General features: G+C 51.2%; 1 protein-coding gene across 1 annotated transcript; it reads left to right on the top strand.

The window, feature by feature from the left end:
• Positions 1 to 5,152: 5,152 nt before the first annotated feature.
• Positions 5,153 to 16,113, top strand: SMPDL3B (sphingomyelin phosphodiesterase acid like 3B). The gene is made up of 6 exons (XM_061186904.1): positions 5,153 to 5,272; positions 10,309 to 10,452; positions 11,483 to 11,655; positions 12,792 to 12,972; positions 13,052 to 13,185; positions 15,466 to 16,113. The coding sequence occupies exons 3-6, from the start codon at positions 11,584 to 11,586 to the stop codon at positions 15,829 to 15,831; spliced, it is 753 nt and encodes a 250-aa protein (XP_061042887.1). The 5' UTR covers positions 5,153 to 5,272; positions 10,309 to 10,452; positions 11,483 to 11,583; the 3' UTR covers positions 15,832 to 16,113.
• The last annotated feature ends 179 nt before the right edge of the window (positions 16,114 to 16,292 follow it).

Raw genomic sequence — 16,292 nt, 5'->3', positions numbered from 1 at the left:
CCAACCTCGCCTGGCCTCAGGCTTGGAAGCAGGTGTGACCCACTCATCGCCTCTGGCAGAGGCTTGGGAAAGTCCACCAACTCTACCCATTTACTAGTTGAAACGGGGAGGTTATTTTCTTTCCTCTGGTTTAGGATTTTGCCCCCGTAGAAGTAATTTCAAATATATTAGTGATCACAATTTGTGTGAAAAGTTTAAATTCCCCCCGTTATAAACAAAGACTCTCGGTTTGGGTAAAAAATTAAAATGCAGGCATAGACTATCTACAAAAAGACATAGTTAAAATAAAAGGCACTGGTTTTACCCCCTTAGCAATCACATCTTCCTGGGAGAGGATAGGGAGCCAGAGGACCCCCACCATTACCATGATATCTCAGGCATGTTGACCTCTGAACCTTAGTTTCCTTATCTGCAAAATGAGGATAATGATCAATCCCTTCAGGGCTGTGGTGAGGATGACTATATAATGACCATGGGAGGGACCATGATTTGCTTAATCAGTCATTTGCAACTTAGTGTGAACGTTTGTTTTTTGTGTTTTTTAAAATAAATTTATTTATTTATTTTATTTTTGGCTGTGTTGGGTCTCTGTTGCTGTGCGCAGGCTTTCTCTAGTTGCGGCGAGTGGGGGCTGCTCTTTGTGGCAGTGCGTGGGCTTCTCGTTGCGGTGGCTTCTCTTGTTGTGGAGCACGGGCTCTAGGCATGTGGGCTTCAGTAGTTGTGGTGCTCGGGCTCAGTAGTTGTGGCGCACGGGCTTAGCTGCTCCGTGGCATGTGGGATCTTCCTGGACCAGGGCTCGAACCCGTGTCCCCTGCATTGGCGGGCGGATTCTTAACCACTGTGCCACCAGGGAAGTCCCGTGAACAAGTTTTTGATCCTTTCCTGAGTTGAGGTTTAGATCAGGAGAGGTGGGCAAAAGCTCAGAAGCACCTGGAGGAAAAGTCAAGTAGTGAAATCAGGGTCCAGACTTTACCTTCAGGACTTAGAGCCCCACTGAAGGTCCTGTGGCAGGGAGGGGGGAAGGGAGGGCTTGAGGGAGTGGGGGACTGACTAATCCAACCCTGAAAGCAACAAAAGCGGGACCCCCCCCAGGCCCAGGCCCATTTTCCTGGGATGGGGTGGGTGTTGACGGTTGGCTCTGAGTCTGAGTGACACAGGAAGTGGAGGAGGAAGTGACAGCAATGGTGGAGAGTGAGGAAATTCCAGGCCTCACCCCTGTTTTAGCCTGAAACAGGATTTAGGGCAGAGACTAAACCTGTTGAACGCCCTCCTTCAATAAGCATCATCGAAACCACTTACACCAGGCCCTGTGCTCAGTGCAGATGATAAAGCCACTCCACGTGGCCAGTTTCTTTGGATGCCGTTCTCTGTATTACACCAGAGATTTTTGGCATTTTACCCCGCATCCAGAGTCACTAACAAGTGTACCCACAGTAAGAAACTCAACCCAATCTGAAGTTACGTTCCTTGTTTTCTGGCCTCATACTTGTAAACTCCATTTCCACACATATTCCCCAGGTTTTTGCTGGTATTGATCAGCAAGATCTTACAATGCATTTGATGTGCCAGCCTTCTCCCAGGTCAGATTTTTGTATGTATTTCCCTGGTGAAAAGATTTGGCTCTAGTTATGGTCTCAGAGAGGTGAAGCAACTTGCCCACGGTCACACAGCTAGTATGTGGCTCCAGAGCCTGGGCGCTTAACCCACCTTTGCTTTAAAACAAGCACCCTGCTTAGAACTCCCGAAGTGTTTTGGTTTTCTTTTTTTTAATATTTATTTATTTATTTATTTACTTTTGGCAGTGTTGGGTCTTCGTTGCGGGCTTTCTCTACTTGCGGCAAGCGAGGGCTACTCTTCCTTGTGCTGCGTGGGCGTCTCATTGCGGTGGCTTCTCTTGTTGCGGAGCACAGGCTCTAGGCGCGCAGGCTTCAGTAGTTGTGGCACGTGGGCTAAGTTGTTGTGGCTCGAGGGCTCTAGAGCGCAGGCTCAGTAGTTGTGGCACATGGGCTTAGTTGCTCTGCGGCATGCGGGATCTTCCTGGGCCAGGGCTTGAACCCGTGTCCCCTGCATTGGCAGGCGGATTCTTAACCACTGTGCCACCAGGGAAGTCCCCCAAAGAATTCTTGAGGGTCACGCAGTCCATCTCTCATGCTGCTGCTGGGGACACTGAGGTGGGGAGATAGAAAGGGCTTTGTCAAAGGTCAGAGGTCAGGGACAGAGCCAAGACTGTTTTCTGCTCTGCTCAGTGCCTCCCTGGGCAAAACCAGGCCCTGGGTTCGGAGAAGACTTCCTTTTACCTGTGCAAGCTCCCTTCCCCCAGCCCAGGGTTCCCTTGACTCCCTCCACATCCAGGCTCAGGGAGAGACCTGCATTGAGCAGGGTCTCCTTGCCCCTGCAGGGAAGTTCTGGCACGTCTCTGACCTGCACCTTGACCTGGACTACAAGGTGTCTGAAGACCCGCTCCAGGTGTGCCCATCCGCTGGCTCCCAGCCGGTGCCCAATGCAGGCCCCTGGGGCAACTACCTCTGCGATTCTCCCTGGATCCTCATCAACTCCTCTATCTACGCCATGAAGGAGATCGAGCCAGAGCCAGACTTCATCTTCTGGACTGGGTGAGAGCCGTCACCACAGCTACCCTTCCCCGGGCCACTGCCTGTGCCCCCTGCCTGCCTGGCACCCTCCCCACACCATCTCCCTTAGTCCTCACCAGCCCTGTTGCAGAGAGGATGAACCTGAAGCTCCAAGCTTGTCCAGGGGAGCCTGGGCCTGGCTGATTCCCGGGTCTGTGCCCTTGGCCTTGTGTCTTACGGCCTCAGCAGAATGTGGCTCTCACTGAGGCTGGGGACACGGTCATGGCATGTCTGGGCATGGGGGGAACTCCCGGATTTTAAGTCGGGGGTGGGTGTGGGCGTCGATGAACACTGGTGCCACTCCCACCGGGGTTTGGGGACTGCAAGCCCCAGAGATCCAAATACAGGGAGGGGAGAAGGTAGGAGGGCTGAAGGCGAGCCAGCATTGGGAGCAAGTGTCCTGGTCAGCTGCGGGCCACCCCCCGGCTGCCCTGGCCCTGGGGATCCTCAATGGTCAGAGCACTACTCTGTGTGGAACGAGCTTGAGGGGTGATTTCAGCTCAGCCACAGAGATGCCATCTCTGCTGCCCACCCATGGATGCTGCTGGAAGTCCTCTGACTTCCCTCAGCACCCGAGGTCCTTCCTTCACTCATTCACTCCTTCCCTCCTTCCCTTGGTAGGTCAGCCTGTCTTGTGCTCACCCCCAGGAGACGGGGGGAACAGAGATGATAGGGACCTGGACCCTCCTTCAGGGAGCTCATGGTCTCCTGGGCGACACAGACAAGGCCACCGACCATTATATCCCAGCGAGGAGGGAGGGTCACTGGGTGGATGGGGGAACTTCACAGGGCACCTGACTCCCTCTGGCGGGATTGGGGAGGACTTCCTGCAGGAAGTGGTGAACCAGGGAGCGGGTGAGGAGGGCTGGCAGGAGCTCGGGCTTCTTGTGCCCTCCTCCAGCCTCTATGGACACTTCTGTAAGGCGGGATCAAACCCATGACGTCCCCAGCTGTCCCTCAGTGTGACATGGGAGTGATCGGAATGACCCTCAGATGGACTGTGTGGTCAGTAGGGGGAGGAGCAAGGCTGGACACTTAAGAAATGTGACAGTGTCTCAGGAGGAGCCTGGGCAGCTCTGGCTTCCCTGGGCTCAGGAATCAATCTAAGGAGAGAGTGAGATTTAGGCCATGACCCTGGCCTCCTGCTCTCTGAGGAGGGGCCCTTGGAGAAATGCGTAACATTCTAAAAGATTTGATCCCTCTGGGAAATTCATGACCCTTTAACAGAAGCATGATTTTTCTGGGAAATCTCTGGGACTTGCAGAGGTGTATGGCATTGGACAAGATGACCTCTAGGACCCTTCATAATTCTTCAATTTCTCAGAAATTGGACCTCTCCGGGAGAATTGCAGTCCCTTGGGGGATAACCTGTAGAAACTGGATGTGTTTTTGCAATCCCCTGAGGGATAACCTGTAGAAATTGGATGTGTTTTCTATCACACAGAGTTAAATGCTCCAAACTAGAAAAAAAAAATGGAATTTTGTTCTCTCTTCGTATTCCTGGCCTGTCCCCAGGGAGGACAGGGCTAAAAGGCCCCTCTTACTGCCCTAATGAAGGTATCAGAGTCGCAGTAGGACGTAATGGATGTGAGCATAGACTCTGGGGCCAGGCTGACTGGTTCAAACTCTGACTCCTCCACTGTCTAGTTGTATACATTAGGCAGGATTCTTCACCTTTCTGTGCCTTGGTTTCTTTATCTGTCAAATGGGACTAACAATAGAACCTATGTTGTAGGTTATTATGAAGAATAAATTAGTGGATAAGGGTACAATACACAGAAAGTACCCAGCACAAAGTGAGCCAGTGTGGGCTGCCAGTAGCGGTCTCAGGACGATTCAGCTAATTACCTTCCCTGGGGAGTCTCTGGGCAGCAGCTGCCTCACCCCGTCGGTCCAGCAGAGTCCTCAGGCTTTAGTTGTGAGGGCTCTTAGCATCCCCCAAACCTCCTTTTCCACTTCTTCCCCCACCTTGCTGCACCTTTCTAAGGTGGATCCAGGAATTTAAGTCTGTCAAACATGGGGGACTAAATGGTCCTGGGGTAGGTCCTCGACCTACCAGAGTAGATCTGAATTCTATATTCTGAAGCCAGCTCCAAACTCCTTAGAACCCTTGGGGAAACTCAGAACTCAGACACGGCTTGTCCAACCCAAGCTCCCCAGGGGCTTGCAGATGAGACTGGAAACCCAGAGCTTCCCTCTCAAGACCATATTAACTGCAACCTAGCAGCTACTACATTTTATATATATACTTTTCCCCCTTTATTGAAGTCCCACAAATACTCTGTGTGTAGGTACCATTATTGTCCCTATTTTATAGATGAGCTAATGGAAACTCAGAGAGGTTAAACAACCAGCCCAGGGACCCATAGCCGGTCAATGGCAGAGCCTGGGTTTGGACTTTGTCCCATGTGACTCCCAGCTCCAGCCTGGTCGTTCCCCTTCAGTAGCTGTCTGAGGCCCAGTTCTGCAGTCTCTTTTCTCGCGGTAGAGCCGTCCCTTCTTTTCCTTGTGCCACTTCCCGAGCTGCCTGGCGGTGTTTTGCAGTGATGACACACCCCACGTGCCCAACGAGAACCTGGGAGAGGCGGCCGTGCTGCAAATTGTGGAGAACCTGACCGAGCTCATCAGAAAGGCCTTTCCAGGTAAGGCTGTGCCCCAGGTCCCCACAGCATTCCCTGATGCCCAGGCGGTGCCTGGCACAGTGGGACGACAACGGCAGCAAGATGGAGAGGAACGACCTTCACCCGTGGACAACGATGGCTGCTGGCCAAGTCCCGTGCCAGGCACTTCACAGTGATTGTGTCTTACCTTCCAACAACCCTGTAAGGAACATGAGAGTTTGTCGGCCTGTGGATACACACAGAATCCTGTTAATGGTGTTAAAAAACCAAATTCAACTGAGTAAATCTGAAGATCTATTTGGCTGTATTCAACAATTCATGAATCAGGCAGCATCCCATCTAGCAAATAGAAAGGAGCGCCAGGAACTTCCCTGGCGGTCCAGTGGTTAAGCCTCTGTACTTCCACTGCATGGGGCACGGGTTCGATCCCTGGTCGGGGAACTAAGATCCCGCATGCTGTGCAGTGCGGCCAAAACGAAAAAAAAGAAAGGCACTCCAAGGAGCTGTACAAATGGAAGGTTTTATAAACAGAAGGCAGTGGAAAAAGGAAGATTCTAGCAAAAAGTGGATTGTTTCAGGCAAGGTTACCTTCGTTTAGGGGAAGGGGTGGTGTCTATCAGGCAGATTTCCTCACTAGTGCTGACCAGGTAATTCCAGATTGACTGTTTAAAGGTCACATTCTTGGGAGAGGCTGAAACCTCAGTTAGGTTAGGTATTAACTTGGTTAATACCTAACTTGGTTTGCTGACCTGGGGCTTAGCACAAGTAACTCCATTTTGGGCCTGTTGTTTCTTTTTTAGTAAAGGAAATGCCTGACATTTCACTGGCTTCTGTCCTGACAGTTTAACAGCAGACTCACAGCCCCTTCTCGAGGCATTTACTGTTATATTTAGGCATCTTCCCTGGGTAAGTCTCACGTGGTCTCACACACAGCCCTTGCATCCTGCTGTGGCTCTGGAATTGCCATCTACTGCCTTTAAACCATCCCGGCTGCTGGGACTTTGGCGAGATGCTGATTTCCAGCCAAAGTGCTGTTTCGTGGTGCAGTCCAAGGCCTTCAGAGCCTGGGAGAGCAGGCCAGGACTGTGAGTGATTATGGTAGCAGCCCCACGGGACTTGACAGGGAGAATGCAGCCTGGGCGCTCCATCTAATGGCCCTTGAAAATGGCTTTAATCAGGCTGTGCCAAACACAAGGTCCTGGGGGCTGAATCAGGCTCTCAGCCTGCCAGCTGGACACCTGTGAAAGCAGACCCCTCGGACCCCCCTCCCCATCCCCCAATCTCCTTTGGGTTCCGGCACAGCTGCTTCCTCTAAAGGTCTTGGTCATGGGTCCCCAGGACCCAGATATGAAATAATGATAATAAAAATAAGTAATAGCAGCAGCAAGAACAACTATATGTATCTATGTATCAAGGGCTAAGTGTCAGGCACTCCTCTAAGAATATTATATGCCTTAGCTCATTCACTGTCAGGAATGAGACTCAGGAGACTCCAAGAGAGTGGAGCTCTCTCACATTTTTACTGATGACAAATGTGAGCCTTGGGGTCAAGGAAACAGGCAAGGTTGAGGATGCAGATCCTGGTTTGAGGACATCTCTTACGTATCACTTCTACTGCCACTCCAGGAGGGGCCCCCCGAGCTGCTGTTACCATCCCACATCTGTCCCCGAGGCAACCTCATTTCTGACACCTCCTTCCCTCAACGTAAATCAATTTGTGCAAAGAAGTTGCCTGGATGCTTCTAGTCTATGTAACTCAACCCAACCCAACCCAACCCAGATATGCCTGGGCTACTTCATCTTCCAGCAGAAGTCACTACTAGGTTCAAACCAGGACACTCTCCCCCATGGCAACAATAGGTATTATTATCCCCAGTGTATAGATAAGGAACCTATGGCTCAAAGCTAGTCAGTTCCTAGGGAGGGATTCAAACTTAGATCCAACACTGAGCACTCTTTTCTCTGCTCCACATGGGGCTTCAGGAATAAAAGTGAAATAATGGATAAGAAAATGCTTTATTACTATGACCTGACATACAAGTGTAAATAAGATTTTACAGTTTATAACGTGCTTGCACATTTACTGAATTTCCTAAATCCAAGATACCATTGGCTGTAAGATGTTTCATTATTTTATGTATCGCTAAGAAAAAAAATGCTCTCCGGGGAATTCCCTGGTGGTCCAGTGGTTAGGACTCAGCCCTTTCACTGCAGGGGGGTGCGGGTTCAATCCCTGGTTGGGGAACTAAGATCCTGCAAGTTGCATGGCGTGGCCAAAAGAAAAAAAAGAAAAAAAAAATGCTGTCCATTAAAGTATGACACAGAACTTTCCCATGGCCTCAACGGTAAGACACGTCCCACTTATAGAGATGTTAAAATATGAACACATTGGAAGAGGTGAAATGAGGCATTATCTTATTTGAGAATGGTAGCAACATAGGTCAAGCAGAACACTCCCTATCATAGAGATAAATAAGCTGAAGCAACTTGTTGGAGAAGAGGAAGGGACTGAAATTTGAGATTTTGGTTCCATGTCATGAGTTCTTCCTGCCACGTGCACCTGTGTCCCCCCCATCAGAGTCACTGTGAACACTGGCCCCTGTCTTTCCACCGTGGCCGATGGTAAACACAGGTGTGCAAGGCAAACTGATCCAGGTCCCAATTCAGGTTCTGCCACGCTCTATAGCTGGGCCATCCTCCGGACACTCAGTGTTCTCCCTGTGCAAAATGAGGAAAATAATGGTACCTGCCCAAAGGGTTGTTATGAGGATTAAATAAGGTAATCCATTCATTCATTTAGTCAGTCAACAAATATTTGAGTGTCCTCTACGGGTGAGACAGCATGCTAGGGGTAGGGGATGTGGCCGTGAACAAGATGCCAGGTCAGGCCCTCATGGAGCTTAGGCTTGTAAGGATCTTCTAACAGTGCCCGACACATAGAAGTGGCAAAAACCTGTTACCCCAAAACTGGGTTTGCCTCTTGGTGGGTGTCAAGCCAAAAGGCACAACCAAGCCAAAGATCAGGAGAAGGAAGGATTTATTACTTGCAACACGTAAGGAGAACACCAGGGATCTTTCCAAATCAGTGTGTCCTTGAACAGCAAAATTGGGGAAGTTTTAAGCTAAGGATATATGCATATTCATGAAGGGGCTTGGGCAGGAGAATGCAACTTAGAATTGGGGCAAAGGTTGACAGAGTCCAAGCTTTAGTTGATTGAAGTCACAAGGGTCAGCAAAGGTCAGCATCATCATTCCTTAGGTTCCAGTTGATCTCATGGTTGAGGGGGTTTAAATTCTGCCAAACAGCTCAAGACAGTGCTTCAGGCTAATCTTTACCATTGAAACAGAACTGGGAGTCTTTACAACTGATTTATTATCTTTGCCCTTGTTACTTCTCTTGCCTGATAACAGTCATTTGTTCTTTTGTTCCCTTAAGATCATTGTTACTGAGATCTGTTCAAGGGCAAGCATTGTAGCCAGGCTTAGATCCCAAAATGGCTTAGGCCAAAAATGGCTTCTCTTATGTCTCTGGGGACACCCTACCTTATCTGCTTATAAAACAGGAGAGATAACCTCCCTTCTCATCTGCCTTTGGGATGCCAGGGATTTGTGTTTTCTCTTAAATGAATTCTTTTTTTTTTTTTTAAATAAATATCAGAGCTGTATTTCATTCTGTTGTTTATTTATTTATTTATTTATTTTTGGCTGCATTGGGTCTTCGTTGCTGCGCGCAGGCTTTCTCTAGTTGCAGTGAGTGGGGGGGCTCGTGGCAGTGCGCAGGCTTCTCATTGCGGTGGCTTCTCTTGTTGCAGAGCACGGGCTCTAGGCGTCCGGGCTTCAGTGGTTGTGGCATGCAGGCGCAGTAGTTGTGGCTCACGGGCTCTAGAGCGCAGGCTCAGTAGTTGTGGCGCACGGGCTTAGTTGCTCCGCGGCATGTGGATCTTCCCAGACAAGGGCTCGAACCCATGTCCCCTGCATTGGCAGGCGGATTCTTAACCACTGCGCCACCAGGGAAGTCCTTAAATGAATTCTTATGGTTGCCTGTATCTATGTTAGAGAGGTGAGGTTTTCTTTCAGGCAGTCACAGCCATGACTTCTGGCTTTGTGAATAATTCCTCACGGGAATTCTACAGCCTCCTCCTTTGGCAGAGCTTAGCATTTCCAGATCTTGTAGGCTATACAGGGTAAAGGGTTTGTTAGAATCATTTTTTCAAGTAGGAATTGGAGGCGCCAGCCTTCCTCATTGGTTCAAGTTCACTCTCTGGGGTAAGCCAAGCTCATATAAGGGCAAGGCCCTGCCTTGAGCTCAGAGGAGTTTTTGTTTATTATCAAATATTTATTGAGCAACTACTACATGCCAGACACAGATGTAAAATAAAAGCAGGAGTGAGGCTACTCACAAGGAAGAAATGAGTCTGACAGGCTCCCCTCTCCCTCCTGGGTTCATTCACAGGCCACATCCTCAGGGAGGCTCCCCTGACCCCCACTCCCACCCCTGTTATACACTCCCACAGCAAGTGGCTCTTCCCTTTTTGTGACAGCCATTACTCAATGCCTATCAACCCTACCGCACTGCCAGGCCTCTGGGCCTGGGCCTGGGGGCCCAGGTCTACACGTTTGCATGTACTAGGTGCTCAGTAAATATTTGTTGATTCATGAATGAGTGAAACTCCCAAGGCCTTCCAGGGTACAGCAGACCCCTTCCCTAACAGTAAGATGGATCTGGAATTGACAAGAACAAGGCACACTAAATGACCAAGTGGCTGATCATGGATCTGAAGTTTATTTGCATCTTCTAGCTTTCTCCTCCTTATCTCATGCTTCATTTCTGACCACGGAAATTTCTGCGGGGAATGGAGTTAGAGAACTCACTGCTCTTCCTTCCCAGATCTGAGCCAAGTTCTGCCAGATTCTATAATGTGGTTTTCTGCTTGGCTCTGTATTTTTTCTTATCTGTGCTATAGCTCTTCCCTATTAGCTCTGATAGCCAGTGGCTGAAACTAACTCCACTAAGCACTTTTGCATATACATTCTTATATTTTTCTTTTTCCTCCCAGATACTAAAGTCTATGCTGCTTTGGGAAATCATGACTTTCACCCCAAAAACCAGTTCCCGGCAGGAAGCAACAATATCTACAATCAGGTAGCAGAGCTGTGGCGACCCTGGCTCAGTAACGAATCCATCGCTCTCTTCAGAGAAGGTACTAACATCATTTGCTACTGTAAGGAGCACTTTATGCCAAGGTCTGATCTAATTTCATCTTCACAACATCCCCATGAAATAGGGACTGATTTTATCCCCATTTTACAGATAAGGAGACTGAGGCTTGAACATAATAAGTCACTCGGCCAAGGTCACCCAGCTTAGAGGAGGCAGACTTGGGAGTAGGATCCAGGGCTGATTCCAATGCCCATGTTCTTAACCCCACAGCACTAATGAGGATCATAAGAGAATATTCACTGAGCATTTCCTGTGTGCCCGGAACTGCCCTCAGCACACTGCTAGACTCCTTACAACAATCCTAGGTAGGGGCAGTGACCTTCAGCTCAGGCCAGGTTTCTCAACCTTGCCACTGTTGACATTTGGGGCTGGATAATTCTTTGTTGTGGGGCCGTCCTGTACATTGTAAGGTGCTTAGCAGCGTCCCTGGCCTCTATCCACTAGTTGCTAGTAACACCTCCAGTTGTGAAAACCAAAAATGTCTCTGGACGTTGCCAAGTCTTGGGGACAAAATCACCAGGTTGAGAATCACTGGTTTGGAGACACAGTATCCCAAAGTGACCTGACCTCCTCTCCTTCCTTACCTCAGTCCCTTGCTGTTGGGGCTCCCCATTGGTCAAACCCAACCAGAAGCTCACAGCACAGAAGCCCATGGATTTAACCCACAGCTCCTGGGGCAGAGAGCTGAGCAGAGAAGGGTTGACAGTGGATCTGGAGGGGCAAACACACCTCCATGTTATTCCCATTATACGGAGGAGGAAACTGAGGCATAGAGAGGTTAAGGAACTTTCCCAAGTTGCACAGCTAGGAAGTGATAGAGCCAGGACTTGAACCCAGGCAGCCTGGCTCCAGAGCCTTTGGCCTTACCCACGATGCCGCTCCTATGGGAAAGATGGGAAGGGAGGACGCAAGGGAAGGAGAAGGTGGGCGAGTGAAGTGGAGGGGGACAGAGGTGTGTCTGTTCGGAGGCTGGAGACCCCTTCAGATTCCCCCTGGCTGTGATGTCCTAGGTGCCTTCTATTCTGAGAAACTGCCGGGGCCAAGCGCAGCTGGGCGAATCGTGGTCCTCAACACCAATCTGTACTATAGCAACAACCAGCAGACGGCCGGCATGGCCGACCCTGGCCAGCAGTTCCAGTGGCTGGACGATGTGCTGACCAATGCGTCCCGAGCTGGGGAAATGGTAAGGGCTCCCCACTCCTCCTCTTCCCTCCCTGGGGTCTCTTCCCGTACAAGTCCCCCACTTTGGCACAGACTCACCCACTCACTTGAGATGCCCACATCACAGAGGGTCCTTCATCAGCTCGGCACCTGAGGGGGCTGCTTCCATCCTCACAACAGCCTGTGAGGCTGGGACCCTGGAGTCCATTGCAGATGTGAGGCTCCTGATGGGCAGTGACAGTCTCAAGTCACACAATAAGTGGTGGGGCCTAGACTAGAACCCCAGTCTCCAGAATCCAAGGCCAGCACAGCTGCAGCCACACTGTGGGCTAGACCTCAAGCGGATGCCCTGCCCTTGAGGTGTGTCCGTCTAGTCTGCTGGGCTAGCAGGCCCCCGATGACTGACCCTGTGTCTCATTTGCCTGAGTCCCTGCTCTGACCAGCGCATCCCAGCAGGATCTCATGGCCGGTGCTTTTGCCCTCACTATGCATCAGATATGTTGCTAAGTGCTTTATATGGATGATCTCATTTAACTCTCATATCTCCACCAGTTAGGTGCCCTTCCCGATGAGAAAACTGAAGCTCGGGGAGGTGACACACAGCTGGTGTCCAGCTGCAGTTTGGCTCCAAAGCTCATGCTCTTAACTGCCCTTCCTACCACTGCCCCCGCCGCCCATTCTACGTCTTGCAATGGGGACCAAGGGCCCAGGCACTGTTAGCTGAGAGACTCGAGGAATGTAAGACGTGAACACACATTACCACACAGCATATGCTACACAACCATGCAAGGAAGGTTTGGTTACAGTGCCTGAGCTCTCCAAGAAGAGAAGACTTGTCTCTGAAGGATCAGAAAGGTTTCAGGAGGAGGTATCCTTCGAGCTGGGTTTTGAAGCATGAGTAGCATTTACCGAAGTGAGAATGAGAAGGGCGCTCCAGGTGGCAGGCATAGCATGGGTAAAGGCACAGAGGGAGGGAAGCACGTGGCACATTCATTTCTGGGTACAGGGAGATGCCGGATCACCTGGGAGAGGGATGGGGGAGGAGGTACCTTTGAGCCCATCTGCTTGCCTCTGGGGAGACGGGCAGGTTGTGAGAGGTAGAGATGAAAAGTTGTGGAAGGGGTCTCTGAGCCCCTGCTGGGCACCCCTTCCTCGTAGGTGTACATTATCGGCCATGTGCCCCCGGGGTTCTTTGAGAAGACGCGGAACAAAGCGTGGTTCCGGGAGGGCCCCAACCAGGAGTACCTGAAGGTGGTCCGGAAGCATCATCGAGTCATTGCAGGGCAGTTCTTCGGGCACCACCACACCGACAGCTTTCGGATGTTCTACGATGATGCAGGTATCCAACCTGGAGGGCAACGGCCAGACCAACTCCCTCTTTCCCTCGCCAGCCTCTCAGCTCCACTCTCTCTTGAAAGGTACCCCCATCAGTGTCATGTTCCTTACACCTGGGGTCACCCCATGGAAAACCACGTTACCTGGAGTGGTCAACGGAGCCAACAATCCAGGCATCCGGGTGTTTGAATACGACCGAGCCACACTGAGCCTGCAGGTCAGGAGCCTTGGGTCTGCTGGGGCCAGAGGAGGAGGGAGGAGGGACCTGATAACATCACTGCCTTCCGTAGCTAATCCACCCTCTACTGACCACTGAGACTCAGGAAGGTCAAGTTACTTCCACCCTTTTAGAGCTCAGGATCAGAACCCTGGCTCTACCTCCAAATCCTGCCACCAAGTCAGGTCAATTCTTCTCCAAATTGCCCTTTGCCCTGGATCATTGTCAAGGCCTTCTACGTGTTCTCCCCGCCTCCAGCACTGCCCTGCTGTAGCTCATCTGGTACAGCTAAGGAGGGGATTAATCTTTCTAAAGCACTTCTTGTCTCTTTCCTGCTCAAAAACCTTCAGTGGCTCCCCAATGCTCCCAAGATAAGTTGGATCTCTTTGGTCTGGTATTCAAGGTCTCTCACAGTGTAACTCTCCTTGGCCTGGTATTCAAGGTCTCTCACAGTGTGACCTCAGGCCCACTGCCAGGTCTTCTCTACACTGACTACGCCGCAGCCAAGCAGGCCCCTAACTCAATGAGCAATCCCACACCTCCTGGGATGTGCTTGTGATTACTGAAATGACAAAGAAATATTATTCCTTAATGTATTCCACAAAACGTGTTAAGCCTCTGCCATGTGCCAGGCCCCGTGCTAAGCTCAGGAGATACATAAGTGAACAAAAGTCACTGCTCTCCTGGAGCTGACAGACAATAAACAAACACATAAAGTTAAGTGTGGCACGAAATAAGTGCTAAGGAGGAAAGAAAACAGGGTGAGGAGGCAGGTGGTGACAGTTACGGGGTACGTGTATATGTGTGTAGTGTTAGATGGGGCAGGGAAGTGTCACTGATAGGGTGACATTTGAATTCTGAGTAAATTCAGGGAGTGAGCTGTGTGAGCGTCTGGGGAAGGAACAGGAAAAACACGTCAGAGGCCCAGGGTGGGAATGCGCTTAGTGTGTTAGGGGAGGAGCACGGAGGCCCGCGAGGCCACGGCGGAGGTCACGAGGGGAGGGGGAGAGGGGGGGTCAGGTAATGCAGGCCATGAGGATGACTCTGGAATTTTAGAAAACCACCATTCTGCTGGGTGAAGAACAGGCTGTAGGGGGCAAGGGCAGACACAGGGGGACCAATTAGGAGGTGACCACAGCCACTGAGAGGTGATGGTGGTGTGGGCCAGGGTGGCACCCGTGGGTGGTGAGGAGAGCCAGATCCTGGATGTATTTTGAAGGCAGAGCAGACAGGATTTGCTGGCGGATTGGTTGAGGGGTGGAAGAGAAAGCGAGGAGGCAACGAGGGCTCCAAGGCTTTGGCCAGAGCACCTGGAAGGATGAGGTCGCCATTTACCGAAACGGGCTCACTGCAGGAGGAGCAGATTTTGGAGGAAGATCAGAAGCCTGGCTTTCCTGTTAACTTTGGGATGTCTAAGTGGCATCCAGGTGAAAATGCTGAGGGAAGAGGCAGCTGGGTATTCAAGTTGGAGTTCCAGAAAGAGGTGGGTACAGAGATTTAATCTGGGTGTTGAGAAAGGACATTTAAAACCAGGGGCTGCATGAGTTAACCTGGGGCCTTGACTCTAGAGTGAATGTAGATGGGGAAGAGGTCTGAGGATTGTTAAGAGTGTGGTCCATCGTCCACACGGGCACTCCGACCACAGGGTTCGGGGAAGACTAAATGAAATAATGTAAGGCGCCTAGCAAGAAATTTCCATCCATCCATGGCAGCTCCTCTTACCCCACCTCTCCTGACTGCAAATTTAGGTGGAAAGTGTTGCACAGATAAACCCTTCCGGGTTCTAGTCCTGAAAATGCACCTGAGTACTCAGGGTCTTGGGTGTAGCCCAAGCCCCCATCAAAGCACAATTCTATAAGCTCTCTCAGCCAGGCACTCCATCCCACTGCTTTTATATTGCGTTTTATCCAGTCTTTCTGCAAATTTTTACTGACAGTCTTCTGGGTACCCGGGAGCTTGCTGGAATAGAAAATGCACAGGCCATGGGGTAAACAAGCTGGGTTCCAATCCTGCCTCAGCCACTTGTGGGACCCTGGCCAAGTGAATTAACCTCTTTAGGACTCAGTTTCCTCATCCATGAAATGGGGATAATAAGCGCAGTTACCTCATCAGATTCAGTCAGAGGATGTCTGCCAAGCATACCCTGCAACTAGTAAATGCTCAATAACTAAGAGCGGTCAGGATTACAGCTATTAGAATCTGGGGGCAATGCAAGGTGGAGGATTGGGGGCGGAAGTGGACAGCTGCTCACAGCCGGCCCGCCTCGCGCCCCCTCTGCAGGACATGGTGACCTACTTCTTGAACCTGAGCCAGGCGAACGCGCAGGGGGCGCCGCGCTGGGAGCTCGAGTACCGGGTGACCAAAGCCTACGGCGTGCCCGACGCAGGCGCCCGCTCTATGCACGAGGCGCTGGGCCGCATCGCCAGCGACCAGGGCGCGCTGCAGCGCTACTACGTCTACAACTCGGTCAGTTACGACACGCGGGCCTGCGACGAGGCCTGCCAAGCCGAGCACGTGTGCGCGCTGCGCGAAGTAGCCTTCGACGGGTATGCCGCCTGCCTGCGCGCCCCCGGCGTCGCGCCCGCGCCCCGCCTCGCGCTCCTGCTGGTGGCGCTGCTGGGCCTGCGCACGCTGCTTGTGTCGTGACCTTGGGCGCCGCCCGCTGATTGGCTTGGCTCGCCTTCCTCCTGGTAAAATGGGGAGAGCATCACCGCCGTGAGCTGGACTTTCCACCCTTTCCCCGGCGTCCGCAGAATGAACTGGGACGGGACAGCCGATCAGGAAATGAAGCCCCAAGGGCCCCATCAGAAGCACATTTCTTTCAAGTTTCATGTTTTATCCCAAACACAATGCTCGTCGTGCATGTTATTCTGTTATTAATTTGTAAATCATGTTTAAAGTAACTCCCTTGCCCAGTTATTGAATGTTCCCCCCTCCTCCTATTCGGATAATCCGAGTAAAATGAGCTGCCAGGAAGATGCGCCTGGTTGATCCAGTGCCCTCTGTCTCCCCTGGCACACGGCCCGGACTCGGAGGCAAACTTCGCGAAGTCCCTCAATCAGGGATCGGAACGGGCCTTGGCGTTCTGTTGTTTCGTTTTGCAACAA

Source organism: Eubalaena glacialis, chromosome 3 (genome assembly GCF_028564815.1).
Source record: "Eubalaena glacialis isolate mEubGla1 chromosome 3, mEubGla1.1.hap2.+ XY, whole genome shotgun sequence".
In the NCBI taxonomy this organism is placed as follows: Eukaryota; Metazoa; Chordata; class Mammalia; order Artiodactyla; family Balaenidae; genus Eubalaena; species Eubalaena glacialis.
This window is presented reverse-complemented; position numbering and strand designations above follow the sequence as displayed.